Source organism: Ruditapes philippinarum, unplaced genomic scaffold (assembly GCF_026571515.1).
Source record: "Ruditapes philippinarum isolate M1 unplaced genomic scaffold, ASM2657151v2 ctg2127_1_1_1_1, whole genome shotgun sequence".
In the NCBI taxonomy this organism is placed as follows: domain Eukaryota; kingdom Metazoa; phylum Mollusca; class Bivalvia; order Venerida; family Veneridae; genus Ruditapes; species Ruditapes philippinarum.
This window is the reverse complement of record NW_026860637.1, coordinates 28594-48325: the sequence shown is the minus strand read 5'-3', so window position 1 is coordinate 48325 and position 19732 is coordinate 28594. Positions and strand designations below refer to the sequence as shown.

At 32.8% G+C, this 19732-nt stretch overlaps 2 protein-coding genes across 2 annotated transcripts; both read left to right on the top strand.

Moving 5' to 3' along the window:
* Positions 1 to 1955: 1955 nt before the first annotated feature.
* LOC132712843 (uncharacterized) lies at positions 1956 to 11193 on the top strand. Its single transcript, XM_060695280.1, has 3 exons — positions 1956 to 2113; positions 8534 to 8877; positions 9744 to 11193. Exons 2-3 carry the CDS (start codon positions 8534 to 8536, stop codon positions 11086 to 11088), a joined length of 1689 nt encoding a protein of 562 aa, XP_060551263.1. The 5' UTR covers positions 1956 to 2113; the 3' UTR covers positions 11089 to 11193.
* Positions 11194 to 13677: 2484 nt separating this feature from the next.
* Positions 13678 to 19216, top strand: LOC132712850 (uncharacterized). Its single transcript, XM_060695287.1, has 3 exons — positions 13678 to 13719; positions 16752 to 17110; positions 18352 to 19216. Exons 2-3 carry the CDS (start codon positions 16758 to 16760, stop codon positions 19214 to 19216), a joined length of 1218 nt encoding a protein of 405 aa, XP_060551270.1. The 5' UTR covers positions 13678 to 13719; positions 16752 to 16757.
* Positions 19217 to 19732: the final 516 nt, after the last annotated feature.

The window sequence follows — 19732 nt, the reverse complement described above, 5'->3', positions numbered from 1 at the left end:
CTTATAGCTGATAATTCTTTCAGAACTCATATAAAATATCATATTTATAATTATTTTTCCAGGGAAATTTCACTATATTTATGACAAAAAAAAATCTTCTTTATATCATGAATGTAATTGTTTGCAAGTATGTGTTATATTATATATAAAATTATAACCCATAATGGTATTTATTTCATATATTTATCAAATTTAAAAAAAAAAGGTGCCGTAAAGACCAGGGTTTTGAGAGTGAAACGTCTAGGGCCGAAACGTCCAGGACGTGTAAAGTCCAAACATCATCTTGAAAACATTTGAGCACCACACTAAATACCGTATTCCGGTATATACCGGGCACGGCGCTTGAATCATAAAATGCTAAAATCTTGCCTTTTTACTTAACGGAATGAACTTTAAAGCTGCACGCCTCCAGATGGGCTAAACTATTTTAAGAGAATCAATATTGAGAAAAATGCACTAAACTTTTAAGAAAGATAAAAAATATTCAAGATCCAAGTTATATTTAACATGTTATGTGCGGTTTAAAACTGACTTTGCAGTATTTTATCACCATATTTTTACTGCGTTACTCACGCAGTAAGGGCTGTTTTGCATATTTTGACCACTTTTTGTTCATTTTCGTGGATTGTAAGTGCCGATTGCAATTTATAAATTACTTAATTTGTTCACCTCACAATATTTTACTTTTAAATAATTTCCAAAATGTTCATGAAAATTAACATGAATCTGAAGGCGTGCTGCTTTAATAGGTCTAATTCATCTTTTCACACCGATTTATATATGATAATGAATGAAAAATGTAAAAATCGGCGAAAAAAAACGATATTTGTCTATTTTGTGATCTTGATAATGATTACTAGACAGGACTGATTTTGAGAATTTGGCTCTCTATAAGATGCTAGAGGCATTTTGTAGTACAAGTGGTATCTTGGTGTATATTTACCTATTTAAGGTATGCTGAATCCGATAAAGGTGGATACCAAATTGAAAAACTTGATCTTGACCATGGAAATGGCCATCTAAAATAACCACTTAAATGGCCGCCAAATTTCTTTATTATAAATGGATGATATATCAAAGAAAGGAAAAACCTGAAATTTGTCACAAAGCATGTTTAGGAAAAACAAATTAGACACCAAAACAGAATTAAAAGCACAAAACAATCCAATATGGCCGAAAAATCCAAGATGGCAAACATTTTTCTATAGGCTAATATAATAGTAATATATAGAAGTAATATTAAAGATTGTACTGAAAATTTTAAGGCATTTAAACATATTTAGGGTTTACGCAGCGAACACTATACACTCTTTCCTGCTAGATTTTATCTGGCACTCTATGCAAGCATATAGAGTGGCTACTCGGATGCCTTCAGCGTTAAGATGTGTGAGGGGGTTAAAACGTGTGCATGCAAAAATTAATTAAAATTAAAAATTAATTGCATCATATTGTATCATAGTTTTAATGACCTATTTTAGTATTTTTAAGCGGCCATTTTGAATTGACCTTTTGAAGGACAAGGTCAATTTTATTTTCTTGGTATCCTTAGCATACCCATATTAGATTAAAACTTTCAAGATATAACTTGTACGATAAAATGCCTCTAGCATTCATATTTTCTTAAAATCAGTCCTGTCTATACTGCAAGCGTCTAGAGGTACTGCTCCAATCATGTATTGAGTTAAATCCAATCTTTTGAGTACGTCCGCTTTAGTGGAAAATATTCGAAAGAAGGACACAAAAAAGAGACGAGAGTAGATCTAAGTTTTTTTTCAATTACTGTAATTATGTTATATTCCTTTAATTCTTGACTATCATTTGCAAGTGTAATTTGAAGTTTACAGCTGTGATATTGACAAATTAATGCTAGCTTTACTTGTTAAAAAATAGCTTTACTTGACGTCAACGACGTCACTTGGAGACGACGTGATCTTTATCTTATATGGTAATCAGATCAGTTGAATAAACTTTATAATCATGAATTAGAGTTGATAAGTAGAAGACATAACAACAGCCTTATTTTGCATGATATTTACTGAACAGTCGAATGACTATAAAGTGTAAATATAAACAACAGTAACATGTCAACTGAAGATCTAATGGAACATTCGTGGTAATTTTGATATACATCTCTATTCACTGCAATCACGTTGTTACGCTGAGATACACTAGTATATATATGATATACTTGTAGATAATCATATGAAAATTGAATTACAACAGTTACAAATCAAAAGATTGTGTAAGGCCTAAAGGGGGAGGGGCATGGTTATGTTATCGATGTCAGGTCAACTCGTCCCGTGGTTAACTCGTCCCGTGTTCAACTCATCACCTATTTGATCAACTCGTCCCCTACGTTTGGTCAACTCGTCCTCAACGAGTTAACTCGTCCCCTTCTTTTTGTCAACTTGTCACTAAATCTTTCTGTTGTAATAGAATCGAAATGGATTGAGCCGTGTCACGACAAAACCAACATAATGGGTTTGCGAATAGCATGGATCCTGATCAGACTGCGCTAAAGCTACATTTAATTTATTTCACAAAAAAAAGAAATAGCTACATTTAGTTAATTATTATAATCAAATATGTTTTATATCGACCCCCGTTCTTATTTTGGTGTCCAGACAACCAAAATGAGATTTATAAGCCATCAATTCTACAACCTCATTGTGGCGAATTCTATTTGCATGAGAAACTCCGCCTTTTGGTCATCCGTACATCAATAGAAAATCAACAAACATATTTAAGTAGCAGTCCGAATTTAAAGGTATATTTCCGCATTATGTTACGCATGTTTTCATACAAATTCACTCTTTTTTATGAGATGATCACTTTTTAGCTCGACTATTCGATAAGAATAAGAAGAGCTATTGTAGTCACCCGAGCGTCGGCGTCGGCGTAACCACTTCTGTTAAAGTTTTTGTAATACCTCAAATGTGACATATGGCTTTGAAACTTTGCACACTTGTTCACCATCATGACCTTAACCTATAGACAGGAGGAGGTAATTATATCAAGCATTTTGACAGAATTATGCCCCTTTTTTCGACTTAGAATTTACGTTAAATGTTTTGTAATACAATGTACCTCAAATATTTTCAAAGTCCATTGACATATGGCTTTGAAACTTTGTGCACTTGTTCACCACCATGCCCCCAACCTGTAGACAAAAGAAGGCAACTGTATCAAGCATTTTGACATAAATATGCCCCTTTTTCGACTTAGAAATTACATTTAAGTTTGGATACCACGTCAGATATTTTCATATTCTATTGACATCTGGATTTGAAACAACAACTCTTCTTTGAGAGCATAATAGGACTCTCTACAAGGCCTATAACTGTAACATGGATGAAAATGAAAATTTTTGCCCTTTGTTAACTTAGAAAATTTTACATTATCAAGGCTTTTATACTATCAAGCACTAAGAATAGTCGAGCGTTGCTGTCCTACCGACATCTCTTGTTTGTAAACGACAGGGCTAAAGCACCGTGAAACTAAAACGGTAAAAGTTCGTTTGCACAAGAATATCTCATATTTGCTGTGATACAAATTGTTACAATTGATTTTACCATTGTGACGTAGCGCATACACGAGCTAATTATACAATTCTTCATTTGCATGTTATGATTCGTATACGAACTTTAGTGTTACCGCGGGGTTTTCCTTTTTTTAAAATCATAACTCATGAACAATTTTAATGAGATTTACAACAATACAGTCAAGAATGTTAACGAAACTATAGAATGATTGGGTTTTAAGCCGACGGAAAAATATGTTTGCATATTTTATTTAATGTTGCTTTAAAAGAAATCATACAATAATATTTGCAGCGCATATATAGCGTAATACACTATACAACTGTTTGTTAACATTTAAAAAAAAACATTATCAAATATCCAAATATCAGGAAATCATTAGATGTAAAGCTTTTTATTATATACTTATAGATGAAATATTGAGAAATATTGATGAAATAAAATGCGTATTTTCATTTTCCGTATTTTCAGTGTAAAAATTTATTTTTCACTGTGGTGAAATATATTTTCCGTATTTTCACTGATGTCTTGTTTAAAATTCTGTCAGTACACAAAATTTAAGTGAAAGTCTTTCAAATTGTAATGTCAAAAAAGAGGAAAATGTATATAATAAACAGAAAATTCAAGTTTTTTCTGTAACCACATGATTTATTTTCATCTTGTGGCATGAAAATTAACATATTTCACTCGTGGCTACCGCCACTCTTGAAACATTTATTTTCATACCACTCGATGAAAATAAATCATGTATTTACAGAAAAATCTTGAACATCCTCTATGTATTGATTCTCACGCGAGTAGCTGTATAATACAAATCAAAATTTAATTAACGAGTTCCAGATTTTGTTATTGTTGTTGTTTTTTATTTATATTTAACCCTTTACCTCATATATACGCGAACCAACGCACTTTCGACCCCCCCTCTTTTAGGCCTCAAATGGTGAAAAAATGTCCTATTTAAGCCTCAAATACATGTTTTCGTTTGAGAAATGTTGCTAAAAAAAGTGAGCACTTTTTCGGCGCCGCCCCTCATCCAAAAGGTACATCAGGGTGTTGCCAGAAGGGGGATGTGTCCCCTTCTGTTTGGGGGGGGATTGAAGGGGGGGGGGGGCGGTAGTCCCCCTCATCGCCACGAAAATTTTGGACTTGTGAGAGGCTAAAAATGACCCCAGATCGATCATAAGGTAACGTGTAACCAATGCTGAAAAGCCTCTGACTCTATCTCAATCCCTTGAGAAGTTGCAGTACTTTGAAATAAATTTTGATGGCAAAAATCGAGGCAAAATAGTGATTTTTGACAATTTTGAGACGTCCCCTCGTTGCCATAGTAACAGGAAATTTAAGACTGAGCATGTCGTTACAAAAGCAATGGTCCGCCAAGTTTGATTAGTATTGAAGTATTTTTCATAGTTTCATGTAACAGAAAGGCTTTTCAATGAAAACGGCCGTTTTTCACAAAATGCTCATGAGGGAAAGGGTTAAATACTAGTATTATTAAAGTACTGTATGGACAACATTAGGGACCTTCAAATTCCATAATTGCTGAATATAATATTTTATTCATAATTTAAAACGTAATGACTTAATTGTTTGTTTAATTTGTGATTTGAGTTTTTGAAATATCAAAATGGGAAGTTTATAAACATGAAGAAGTCAACGTCAATCATTGATTTGAGTAGCTTATTAAAGAACAACACGATGTAAATCATTTTTATCATGGATAAGTTAAAACAAATCGATTTGCTGCCATTCCGTGTCATACACAATATGTATCACAATTATTGACAACTTTGACATTTTAAAGACCTAACGTTATGTATGTTTTTTTTATAACCAAAAATAACAAAATTAAATAATTCAGAAAACAATTATCAGAGCTATTTCTTTATCACAGTCTTTACCATATATTTGTGATTGAATTAAAGCAAAATGATAACAATTATACAAGAAGCAGTCACAGACAGCAAATTTCCTCCACAAGCAAAGAGGCATTCATATTTAAATACATATAAAAGGGGAAGTAACCCATACTATAAAAAGCAGGGTTATGCAATAACAAAATTGTTTGTTCTACCAAAATATGGAAAAACTGTGATTTCAACCAACATATATGATTCTTTCTATTACTTTTCGGCGGGGGAAAGGTGGTAGTCTTTGTCTGTCCTTCCGAACCATATTTTTCGGAGCATAGCTGGAATAAATATTTGAGTTATCAAAGCTGGATATATACAGTGAGGAGGAATGCAATGCACAATAATAACACTTCACCTCATCACTTTAAAGTAAATGTCCTTTGTTCAGTTTTTATACGCCCGAAAGAATTTAGGCGTATATAGATATGCACCTGGTTGACTGTCCGTCCGTTCGTTTGCCCGAACAAACTTATAGATACTTAGGTGGCTATGGGAATAATAGGTAACAGTAAATTTCCTTTGATGCTATTCATTCAGTAAGCTCTTATTTGACTACTTTTTCTCATACGTGGCCTAAAGAACAATGGAGATAACAAAAGAGTGGCCACTTAAGTACCAAACTTTAAGAACGTCCGTCCGTCCGTCTGTTAGCAGGTTTTTGTGTCTGGTCTGTATGTTTTGAACTGGTTGAAGGAAATTGAAACTACACGGCAGAAATGTTAATCATAAGGAGACGATGTGCGGAGCGCAGGTTCAATCTTTCTTGGGTCAAGGTCAAGGTCACACTCAGTCATTTTGTATAAATATTAAAATTGTGTGTCCGCTCTGTATCTTTTGAACCGATTGAAAGAAATTAAAACTTTTTGGCAGAAATAATACTTATATTACGTCAGTGTGCAGAACACAAGTTGGGCTTCCTAAGATCAAAGTTGGCCCCGCCAAGGGGATTAATTAATTTATATAGACTTGTATAGGAGTTTTCGTGTCCGGTCTGTATCTTTTAAACCGATGGAAGGAAATTAAAATTACTTGACCATAATGAGAAGAGGTGCAGAGCGCAGGTCTGACCTTTCTCAGGCCAAGGTCAGACTTATTTTGTATCAATATCAAATTTTTGTTCTCTCCTTTGTTTTTTGTAAACCGATAGTAGGAAATTTAAACTATCTTGTCTGAAGGGAAACAACTTATATTGGAAAGTCTTTTGTGACATGTTATGCAATTTTTATTTAAAAAGATTCATTGGCTGGGGAAAAGTATAAAGGTCATGACCTCTAGCAAGGTAAATGTTTGCTTTTCAGGGATATTTATGAAATGATTAAAGGTCATGGACTGCAGCAAGAGGTATATACTGGGATACTTTAAAACCGTTTGAGCACATTATAAGGACATTAAAATTCACACCATGTATATAATGATGATTTTAAATTGTAAAATTTAAATGTTTATAGAAATTGGTAATGATTAATTAAAAAGATACTATTTATGGAAAAGTAACAGTACCTGCATTTCAAAGTTTAGTAAAGCTATGTAATACAGTAAATACATAACTTTTTCAGGTACAATTTTAACAAATTCCTTTATTTTTGAATCAATTATTGCACTATGTATGGCCTTTGTATTTTAACATCAGATACATCTGCATATCTGCACATTCTCTTTCATGACTTGCTGAAATATGACCTTGACCCCCAAATTCACGAGACACTACTGCCTTATGGCAATGTTCAGTGGCATTAAAAATGTGTTTAAAACCGTTGTATATGAGGCACAACAGTCACTGTGCTGGAATGAAAAGCAAATGGGTTTTACAGTGTACCTTTTAGCTCACCTGTCACAAAGTGACAAGATGAACTTTTGTGATCGCTTTTCGTCCGGCGTCCGTCCGTCCGTAAACTTTTACTTTAACCAACATCTCATAAACCACTATACCAATTTCATCCAAACTTCACAGGAATGTTAATTTGGTGGTCACCTTTAAAAATTGTTCAAAGAATTTAATTCCATGCAGAACTCTGGTTGCCATGGCAACCGAAAGAAAAAAAAGAAAGAAAAAACCCAAAGAGCTTAGATATTTGGCGTGAAACATCTTCTAGTGAGTGTCTACCAAGTTTGTTCAAATAAAAGCCCTTGGCTCAAAATTGGCTACGCTCCAGGGGGTCATTATTTTCCCTATATGTATATAGTAAAAACTTAAAAAATCATCTTTTAAAAAAACCAAAGAGCTAGAGCTAAGATATTTTGCATGAAACATCTTCTAATGGGTGTCTACCAAGTTTGTTCAAATAAAAGCCCGGAGGTCAAAATTGGCCCCGTCCCGGGTGGGTGGGGGTGGTGGGTCATTGATTTTCCTTATATATAAGAAAAATCAATGACCCCCGATATATATATATATGTGTATAGTAAAAACTTAAAAATGTTCTTTTGAAAAACTTAAAGAGCTAGAGTTTAGAAAATCTTCTTTTAAAAAAAACTCCAAAGAGCTAGAGCGTAGATATTTAGCATGAATCATCTTCTAATGGTAGTCTACCAAGTTCAAATAAAAGCCTTGGGGTTAAAATTGGCCAGGCCCCGGGGGTTATTGCTTTTCCTTTTATGTGTATAGAAAAAAAACTTAAACAATCTTCTTTTAAAAAAACTCAACAAGCTAGATCTTAGATATTTAGCATGGAACATTTTCTAGTGAGTGTCTACCAAGTTAGTTCAAATAAAAGCCATGGGGTCAAAATTGGCCCGGCTCTAGTGGGTCATTAATTTCTTTATTTGTATATATTAAAAACAAATGTTTTTACACATGCACTTTTTCAAATGCACATGTGAACTTTGTGATATCATTTAACATTTAGATTTTATATCTGCTTTTGTTTATAGTTTACAATTTATTTGTTCCTTGTCATGGAGAGTTTCTATATAAAGTTGAGCAATTTCAGGGCCATCATGGCCCTCTTGTTTCATTTTATACAGGTTTTGCTCATCCGATTTTGTGTATAATAAAATATATGCATTAAGACTCAAAAGACAAAGAGCAAATAACATTCCTTAGTATATTAATCGACTCAACAATAGTATGTTTTTTCATATCAGATGGCAGAAGGATGTGAATACAACAATTCAGCACGAGGATCTGACGCATACTTGTGCACACCGTGCGCTGACGAGGGCAATGATGCAAAAGCGTTGAAATACTGTCCTGATTGTAAAGAATATCTCTGTGCAGCGTGCATAAAGTATCACCTTAAGTTTTCTGCAACGAGGAAACACACGCTACATGATAACGAATTCCAGCGTACTGAGAGAGATTCCATCGACACTACATCAGATGAGGACCAAATGTTCAAATGTATCTATCATCTTGACAGGGATATCGAGATGTACTGTGGTGATCATGACATGGTGTATTGCTCTCCATGTATTGCTAAGAACCATAGGTAATCATTTTCTTACATTTATATTTTTGTATCCTAACATTTCAGTTCAACAATGATGTCAGAATCTATTTGTACTTTTTATGAGTATGATATTTTAAAATAATTTCAACAATGAAACCCTGGTATTCAGCTGTTTGTTCATTGGTGTTCCCCGTGTCACAAAAAGAAAAGGTGAGCTTTTGTAATTGCAATTTGTCCGGCGTCCATCCTTTAACTTTTACTTAAAGGACATCTACTTAAAAAACTGCTGAGCCATTTACATCCAAACTTCACAGGAATGTTCTTTTGGTGGTCACCTTTAAAATTGTTCAAAAAAATGAAGCATGAGGCATCTTCTAGTGAGTGTCTTCCAAGTTTGTTCATATAAAAGCCCTGGGGTCAAAGTTGGCCCAGCGCAAGGGGGTAATTGATTTTCCTTATATGTTTATAGTAAAAACTTTAAAATCTTCTTGATAAAAACCTAAAGAACTAGATCTTAGATATTTGGCACGACACATTTTCTTTTGAGTGTCTACCAAGTTCATTCAAATAAAAGCCCTGGGGTCAACTGGCTCCGCCAGGGTGTCATTAAATATCCTTATATGTACACATCTTTTGGAACAGTTGTTTTCCCTCAGCAATAGCAACCTGTATTGCTTTTACACATGCACTATTTCAGAAACAAATATGAACTTTGTGATATCAGTTTAATATTTAGATTTTATACCTGCTTTTGTTTATAGTTTACAAAATTTACTTGTTCCTTGCCAATGAAAGTTTTTTATTTTCAGGTGAGCGATTTCAAGGCCATCATGGCCCTCTTGTTAAAATTATTTTCACTGAAGGTTAACTTTTTGTTTTTTAACTTGTTCAATCAACTATTGTAGACAATGCAGCGGAATTCTACAGCTTGAAGAAGCAACTGCTAAGATTCCTATAAACCAGCAAGACGACATATTACGACAGATTGATACTTTGCAAGCTGATATACAAGCAAATGGACAGAAAAAAGAAGTCAATTTGATTGCGCTTGATCTAGACAAGAATGATATTCTAAAAGCCATAAAAGACACAGAACTTTTGATAATCGGCAAAGTCAAGGCATTAGCTTCAGATGTGAAAGCAAATACTTGTTCTAGCTATGATGGTTTTAAAAAAGATTTTCAAGAAGAAGAAGCTTTTCTTTTGCAGGCTATAACTGCAACTGATGAATTAAGAAAGACACTTGAAACTCAAGCTGATTTAGATGCAAAACGGCAATTTACAAGGTACATATTACAAAAACATATCATTGCAAAGACACAGAAAATGCATGATGATGTAGCAAAAGATAAAAAGAAAATGAAATGTTTAATGAATGACGAGATGATACAACAGGTACTGGGATCTGATTACCTGGGTCAAGTTGTTGGAAGTGGAAGAAGCGATATTACCAAAGACACGCCACTACACAAAATGTCACTAAAAGAAGTAACCATCAAGGGGGATGGAGACAAAGATACCTGCACAATAATTGGTATTTGCCAGCTTTTTGATGGAACAGTCATACTAGCTGACTACAATAATACTTCGCTTAAAAAGCTGAATAAAGATTTGAGTACCACAGACAAATTCTATCTAGAATGTAAACCTCTGGGTATTTGTTTGACTGGCAAAACTGAGGTTGCCGTAAAACTGGAAAACCACACGGTTCTGTTTATTTCTATTAATGATAAATTCACGAAAAAACAGTCAATTTATATAGAAGGTGGAGACTTTTTCGGACTTGTTTCAATTTGCAACGAACTTTGCTGCTTTACAGGGAATTGTATTCAGGTATATAACAGAAGGGGTGAAGTTATTAAAACTTTTGATAAAAAATCATTTGACGGAACAATATTTCAAACGGGTGATGGGGATCCTTTCCCAGTTGTAGCTGACAAAAAATTTATATATGTATCAGATTTAAATAGTCAAGTTGCATGTATAGACAGGGAAGGAAGCGTATGGTCAGTTATGAAAAGTGAACGGCTGAAGTTAGTAAGGAGGGCATGTATTGCAAGTAACGGTATCATTTGTGTGGCAGGATACCACTCGGGCAATATCATGATGTTCAATCAGAAAGGAATTTGCTTAGGAGAATTAGTAGAAGGCTTAGTTAAGCCAGATTCTCTTTGCTTTGACAACAAGAAGCATCAGCTGTTTATTGGGCATGAAAACAAGAATATCATTACAATAATAACTACAGGTTAAGTACATACATGGTAGTGACAGGAATGGTGTTTTTTGCTTTGCAATGAAAAGAAATGTTTATGTTTCATAATTTACTCATAATACAAATAAATTTAACTTAGTCAACGTATTTTATAAAATGTATTATAGTTATTTGAGATATATAAAATGGTTTATTTGATTTAATTTGAAATCACTATTTATTTGGAATCATTATTTAAAAAGAGCGATGTCAAAGAAAAAAGACCGTTTCAAATATACTCTTGTATTCGTTGAGAATTAGTTATTTGTTTGACTTTTAGACCATCAAACTCCCGACAAAATCCCACACCGTAGAGACACCCAAGTTAATGCTAGATCATCCTCTAAATCGAAACCACTTAACCACTTTAGTGCGAGGACATCGGAAATATAATACACGAAAGATTCCCTTGCAGTTTTTTCCGCATTTTCTTAACGGGATTACAAATAACTTCTGATAACTTCTGACCTCATTTGGATTTGTTTTGTTCTTTTCTGTTATGAAACAAAATTTAATGTATGGGGACGAATTTATGTCAATATCGATCAGACTATAGTAAGTGCAAGCGCAACGTTGTAAATATTACATTATGTTTCTACGATGTATAAATATGTCAGGCATAAAATATATCTTGACAGTTATAAATCGAGATTTTAACAGATCCTTTTTATATAATGAAAATAACAAACATACCTTTACATTCTTAAAATTGATAGTCATATGAATAAAAACGACATTATATTTTTGCATATTAAAAATGCAGACTGGATTATTTTCGGTTATGAGTTCATCCCTGATTAATGAAACGATATAAGATTTGGTTTCTTTTTTCACATCTATTTATAGTTTAGAAGAACAGAATATATCTTTTTTGTACAATACTGTAGAAATGAAGGTTATTAAGTATGCATTATAAAATTTTTACATTCGCATTTGTTTTAAATCCTATATAACCCAAATACTAATACCTGGTATTATTTAACTTGCACCCGATATTATTTTTATATATTTTTTTAAAACATCGTCAATACAGTAACTTTTTTAATACTTATATGAATCAGCTTCATCAGTCTTAAATTGGACATTGACGAATGGAAGTCATTTGGAATTTGGTTATTGTGTTATAAGTATAATTTGAGAAAGGACTGAATACTTTAGTATTGATTTATTTTATTAGCGTTTTGTTTGTTAATTATATATTATAGTTTTCAATTAGCTTTATTCCGGTCTCGGTAGAAATTTCTGCACAAAAATGTAACTTCAATTTCATGTTTTTCTAAAAAAAAAACAACAAAAAACTGTTGAGATCGTACTGTGTGAAAGTCGTTACTACACGGTGTCTTATGATATCCGAAACCACGTTCCCTGTTGTCGCAATATGAAACCCCGGAAAAAAGTAACCAATGAACGAGCATCTGAATATGATATTTCTGTCGCTTTCCCTTTCTCTGCCGCCCCAACAAAAATGAACCAATCAATGGGCATGCTCTGAAGTGTGGGTAACTAATACCTGCACTGCAGTTAACGCATTTTGCATGTATATGTATACGATTTAATTCGGACACATTTTCAACAGGAAGGTCCTCAAACTATGATACAATTTCTTTATAGAGACTTTGTTAATGTATACTGTAATGTTTATTAAAACCATTTGATAGTTCAACATTTGCAATATCAAAAAAACTGCATGTGGATTAAGTCCAATCACGCCATAATAAACATCAATAATTTTGTTTTTTTGGGTGTATGTTAATTGCATCATATTAGTCGAGTGTTCTATCGTTCTACATAATAAGACAAAAAACTAAAGACCTAAAAAGTAACGTAAAGGTCACGTACAGAAAGAGACTTATAAGAGATTTACCTGATTGAACAAGCTAGTGTCTGGCTGAAATATAATCATTGGCCGAAACTTCTACTTCTCGGGAGCCTAACCGTGAATTATAACAATTTCACATCCACCAAATTCATGTACAAGTACTAATTCACCAGGATAAACAATAAACAAAATTCATGAAACCTTTATTATACACCCCTTCATAAACTTCATAGGTGTACTGGTCTTGGTAAGTAGATAGGCCTTATTGATTTTGGGGTTAAGGGATCAAAGGTCATGGTCACATTGACGTTGTATGCTAACATCGGTTTCTGACCAATGAATCAACAATCCATGGGCCCAATCTATAAAGGTTACATTTTCAGGTCGATCCTTCATACAATCCTTCACTTGATACTTTTTTTATTATGTATAAAAACATTGCGGTAAAAAGGGCACTAAATTATTATATAGAGCAAGGACAAATTGCTGTATTACAGATGTTCATACGATACCCTGTGTCAAGTGAACTGATCAGGAATATACATACCTTATATCAAGTACAGATTTGCAAATGCTCAATATAAAAAAGCAAAATGCAAGGCAGATTTTCAACTATATAAAACTTTTTTTAATGCATAAGTTATAACAAAACGAACCCATATATTCGATTTATAATCAAAAAGGAATACAATCAAACTTATAAACGGTCTCCTCCGGAATTCCGTTAAAACGAAGACCGAATACCGTCGATAAGTAGATCCCCTATCCTTGGTTATCTCAACAGAAGTGTGGCAACCGGAAAAAAGCTTAAGTAAGAGTTTTAAATTACTTATTTTCTAGTTCTTAATGCTATGACTCTTTCCTTATATTTACAAGTTAAGGTCTGGTGTTAACAACCATTTAACTAATCCTGAATCCTGATCAGTTTAATTAACGCGGAAGTATAAAATATTAGCTTGAACAAACCCATTGTGTACACCGGTCTTGTCGATATTTGAGAGACCGGTGTGTATATAATGGAACAAACCCCCAGTTAAGGTTGATTCATATCACATAAATTATGTTTTATTCTTCGTAACGGTATTATTCAGTAAAAAGAAACTTCGACGGGAGCGATAGCGACCGGAGAAGTAGAACAGCGACTGATGTACGAGTATACTGACATACTTTAGTACACAGCAACTCGACATTCTATAAATAATTGAAACCTAAATCAAATAATTAAAAATCAATGGCAAATATACCCCTCTATACTATAAATAAACAGTACAGAGGGATATATTTGCCGTTATTTTTTAATTATTTGCTTATATTTTTCAATTATATTTAGAATGTCAAGCTCCTGCGCTTTATAAATATGCGAGTTTTCATTTGCTCGATATTGAAACAAACATTTTTGATGAGTTGGACAATTGAAACTCAGTAGCTAATATGTGATATGATTTAAATGCCATGTGTTAACACGAAGTCACGTAATGCTTTTTTTTTTCAAAAACTTAACATAATGTCGACTTTCACTTTCTGTCTACCTAATAGACACACGTGACTTTCCTCTTAGTTACAAATTAATCAAGACCTTTTCCTACATTCGTAATAAAAATATTCATGTTTTAGGTTTTTTTTTACACGTGCAGTATCTTTTTAACTGAACTGCATGCAAATCCTTTATCAATAAATGCAAAATAAATGTAGGTTGAACTTTTGGCGTTTTTTTACTTAATCAATTTTTAAAAACGTTCAAATTTATGCAAATGACCATTTTTTACAATCTCGGTTCTATGAAGCAATATAAAAAATAGAAGACAACTATGAGCGGAATTTGATAAAGTATCGACTTTTCTTCTTCTATGAAAATCACCGCAAAAATTTTTGAGGAAAGACAACGTTTCCATTGGATGACAAATAAAGTTGGACACTAACAAAAAAACAAAAATAAAATCATTGTTTTGCAAAAAATTGTTACATTAAAAAATCTTACAAAATTACTTTAATAGCGGCATGATCTGCTTTTCTCTTAATAACAGTTACATCTGGAATTTCTCTGACCTACATTTTAACGCACGAGTTCAAATTCAAGTAGGGTCAATATATACATGTATTACTTTTTTTATGAACATTACTGACATACTTTAGTGCACAGCAACTCGACATTCTATAAATAATTGAAACCTTAATCAAATAATTAAAAATCAATGGCAAATATACCCCTCTATACTATAAATAAACAGTACAGAGGGGTATATTTGCCGTTATTTTTTAATTATTTGCTTATATTTTTCAATTATTTTTAGAATGTCAAGCTCCTGCGCTTTATAAATATGCGAGTTTTCATTTGCTCGATATTGAAACAAACATTTTTGATGAGTTGGACAATTGAAACTCAGTAGCTAATATGTGATATGATTTAAATGTCATGTGTTAACACGAGGTCACGTAATGCTTTTTTTTTCAAAAACTTAACATAATGTCGACTTTCACTTTCTGTCTACCTAATAGACACACGTGACTTTCCTCTTAGTTACAAATTAATCAAGACCTTTTCCTATATACATTCGTAATAAAAAATATTCATGTTTTAGGTTTTTTTTACACGTGCAGTATCTTTTTAACTGAACTGCATGCAAATCCTTTATCAGTAAATGCAAAATAAATGTAGGTTGAACTTTTGGCGTTTTTTTACTTAATCAATTTTTAAAAACGTTCAAATTTATGCAAATGACCATTTTTACAATCGCGGTTCTATGAAGCAATATGAAAAATAGAAGACAACTATGAGCGGAATTTAATAGTATCGACTTTTCTTCTTCTATGAAAATCACCGCAAAAAATTTTGAAGAAAGACAACGTTTCCACTGGATGACAAATAAAGTTGGACACTAAAAAAAACCAAACAAAAAACAAAAATAAAATCATTGTTTTGCAAAAAATTGTTACATTAAAAAATCTTACAAAATTACTTTAATAGCGGCATGATCTGCTTTTCTCTTAATAACAGTTACATCTGGAATTTCTCTGACCTACATTTTAACGCACGAGTTCAAATTCAAGTAGGGTCAAGATATACATGTATTACTTTTTTATGAACATTATGCATGTATCTCTCATATCTTTTTCATTAAAAGAAGAAAATATTTAATTTTATTAATATTGGTCATATATATATTTATTGGCTAAGTAAGCTTGATTTAATTACAAATATGATGTATGATTTTTTTTTCAAAAATGGTCTTGGGGGTCATTTAGTTTGTAATATTAGTTATAAAGATTTAGATGTTTTTAACGTAGCATTGCCTCAGATACCTCTACAAAAGTTATAAAGATAATGTCATTGGTGGTTATTGTGGTTTTGCTTTTGTGAGGTCACTCAGTTTACTTAAACTTATATAGTATACATGTTACAAAATAGACGTTTAACATGTAGCATTTTCTCGCTTCCTGTGTTATATTGCAAACAATCGTTTATATAGGGTCATACCCTGTCAAAAATCTTTAAAAAGATGCTTGCTGTTATAAATATTTCTGACAGGATATATGGCCGTATATAAATGGTTGCTTGCAATATAACCCTCATATTTCCAAACGACGAAACGCGTTGTTCAAAGATCAATATGAAGTACAAGTCGTTGACTATGAATTAGTAAAACACCATACAGTATTAGTTCTTCATTTTAGTATGTACATATATGTAACTGAAAACGCCGGCACAACAGAAATATTGTATATTACATATCTGTTATGAGACAAATAACCCTATACAAAAAATAGTAAAAAATAAGATAAGTTGTGTAGTTTTACATGCTTTGCTCCATGTTTGAGTCTATAGTTTAATTTCATATTTCATAGTACCAGATGGCAGAACGAGGCAAATACAACAATTCAGTACGAGGATCTGATGCAGACGTTGAGTACTCGTGCACACCGTGCGCCGACGAAGGCAATGATGAAAAGGCGTTGAAATACTGTCCGGAATGTAAAGAGTATCTCTGTGCAGCGTGTATGAAATATCATCTTAAGTTTTCTGCAACGAAAAAAAACACGCTACAAGATAACGAATTCCAACGTTCTGAGAGAGATTCCATCGACACTACATCGAATGAGGACAAAATGTTTAAATGTCTCCATCATCCTGACAGGAATATCGAAATGTATTGCGGTGATCATGACATGATTTATTGCTCTCTCTGTGTTGCTAAGAACCATAGGTAATCATCTTCATACATTTTTTTTTGTATCCAGACATTTCAATTCAATGTCGTCGGAATCTAGATCTATTTGTACTTTTCTTGACTATGATATTTTAAAATTATTTCGGCAATGAAACTCTGGTATTCAGCTGTTTGTTCAGTGCTGTTCCCCGTGTATTGTTTACTGCATAGCAAAGTGACAAGGTGAGCTTTTGTAATCGCAATTCATCCGGTGTCCGTCATCGTCCGTAAACTTTTACTTTAAACGACATGTCCTCATAAACCGCTAAGCCATTTTCATCCAAACTTCACAGGAATGTTCCTTTGGTGGTCATATTTAAAAATTGTTCATAGAAGAAATGAATTCCATGCAGAACACTGGTTGCCATGGCAACCGAAAGAAAAAACTTTAAAAACATTCTTTTAATAAACCCGAAGAGCTAGAGTTTAGATATTTGGCATGAACAATTTTCTAGTGAGTATCTACCAAGTTTGTTCAAATAATAGAAATGGGGGCAAAATTAGACGCCCCAGGTGGCCATTGATTTTCCTTAGAATTATGTAGATAGTAAAAAAAAATCTTTTAATAAACTCAAAGAGCTAAAGCTTAGATATTTGGCATGAAACTTTTTCTAGTGAGTGTTTACAAAGTTTGTTCAAATAATAGCCATGAGGGCAAAATTACCCGTCCCAGGTGGCCATTGATTTTCCGTAGAATTATGTAAATAGTAAAAAACATTCTTTAATAAACTCAAAGAGCTAAAGCTTAGATATTTTGCATGAAACATCTTGTAGTGAGTGTCTACCAAGTATGTACATATCAATCCTGGGGTCAAAATTGGCCAAGGGGTAACTGATTTTCCTTAAATGTATGTTGTAAAATCTTTAAAAAAATATTCTTGCTAAAAACCTAAAGATATAGAGCTTAGACTTGTTAGATATTTGGCATCTTGTAGTGAGTGTCTACTAAGTTTGTTCAAATAAAAGCCCCGGTTCAGAATTGATTTTCCTTATATGTACACATCTTTTGGAACTGTTGTTTTCCCTTAGCAATAGTAACCAGTAATGTTTTTACACCTGCACTCTTTCAGATACAAATATGAACTTTGCGATATCAGTTAAATATTTAGATTTTATACCTGCTTTTTTAAATAGTTTACAATATTACTTTTTCCTTGCCATCATGCCACTCTTGTTTAAAAATATTGTTACTGAAGACAACATGTTTGTTTTTTAACTTGTTCAATCAACTATTTTAGACAATGCAGCGGAATTCTAGAAGTTGAAGAAGCAACTGCTAAGATTCTTATAGACAAGCAAGACGACATTTTACGACAGATTGATACTTTACAAGCTGAAATACAAGCAACTAGACAGAAGAAAGAAGTCAATCTGATTGCACTTGATCAGGACAAGAATGATATTCTAAAAACCATTGAAGACACAGAACTTTTGATCATCGACAAAGTCAAGGCATTAGCTACAGATGTGAAAGCAATTACTTGTTTTAGGTATGATGGTCTGAAAAAGGATATTCAACATGAAGATTCGATTCTTTTGTGTGCTATAACTGATACTGATGAAGTAAGAAAAAAAATTGAAACCCAAGCTCATTTAGATGCAAAGGGGCAATTCTTAAGGTACATTTTACACAAACATACCTTTTCTAAAATAAAAGATATGCATTGTAGCGTAGAAAAAGATGAAAAGAAAATGAAATGTTTTAAGAATAACGAGTTTATACAACAGGTATCAACAGCTGAATGGCTTCTTCGAGTTGTTGAAAGTAACAGTAGCGGTCCTACAACTGAGGAGCCAATGTACAAAAAGTCACACAGAGAAATATCTGTTAAGGGAAACAGAGACGAGAATACATGCTCTATACTTGGAATTTGCCAGCTTAATGATGGTACATTTTTGATAGCGGATAGAGATAATAAATCTCTCAAAAGGCTGAATAAAGACTTCAGTATCATTGGAGAACACAATCTAGGTACTAGTCGTCCTATAAGTATGTGTTCGGTTGGCAAAAGTGAAGTAGCTGTAAAACTGGAAAATCACACTGTACTATTTGTTTCCATTGATGACACATTTATTGAAAAAACAGTAATTTATTATTATTAGTGGCCTTATTGGTCTTGTATATTACTGCACCGTACTTTGGTCATACACTGGAAATGGCATTACGGACTATAACGGTCATAAAAGCTATCACAAAAAATACATTTGAAGGAACACTTTTCAAGGCGGTTGGTAAACATCTTGTCCCAGTTGCATCTGATAGAGGGTTTATTTATGTATCTGATTTGGATAATCAGGAAGCATGTATAGATAAGGACGGAAATGTGTGGTCAATAATGGGTTTGGAAAGGCTTAAAAAAGCAAGGAGGGCTTGTATTATGATAAACTCTGATAATCAAATATAACTTGGACTACTAAGATGATGAATAATTTTATAATATTTTAAGTTATGTGAAACATTAATTTTGATCAAATTTGAAACCATCATTCATTTTAAACTGACATGCATGTATATAATACATGTATATCAAATTTGATTAAATTTGAAACCACTATTTATTTGTAGCAATTATTTGAGATGTAGGTATAAAATACATCTTGACAATTAAGAATCGAGAT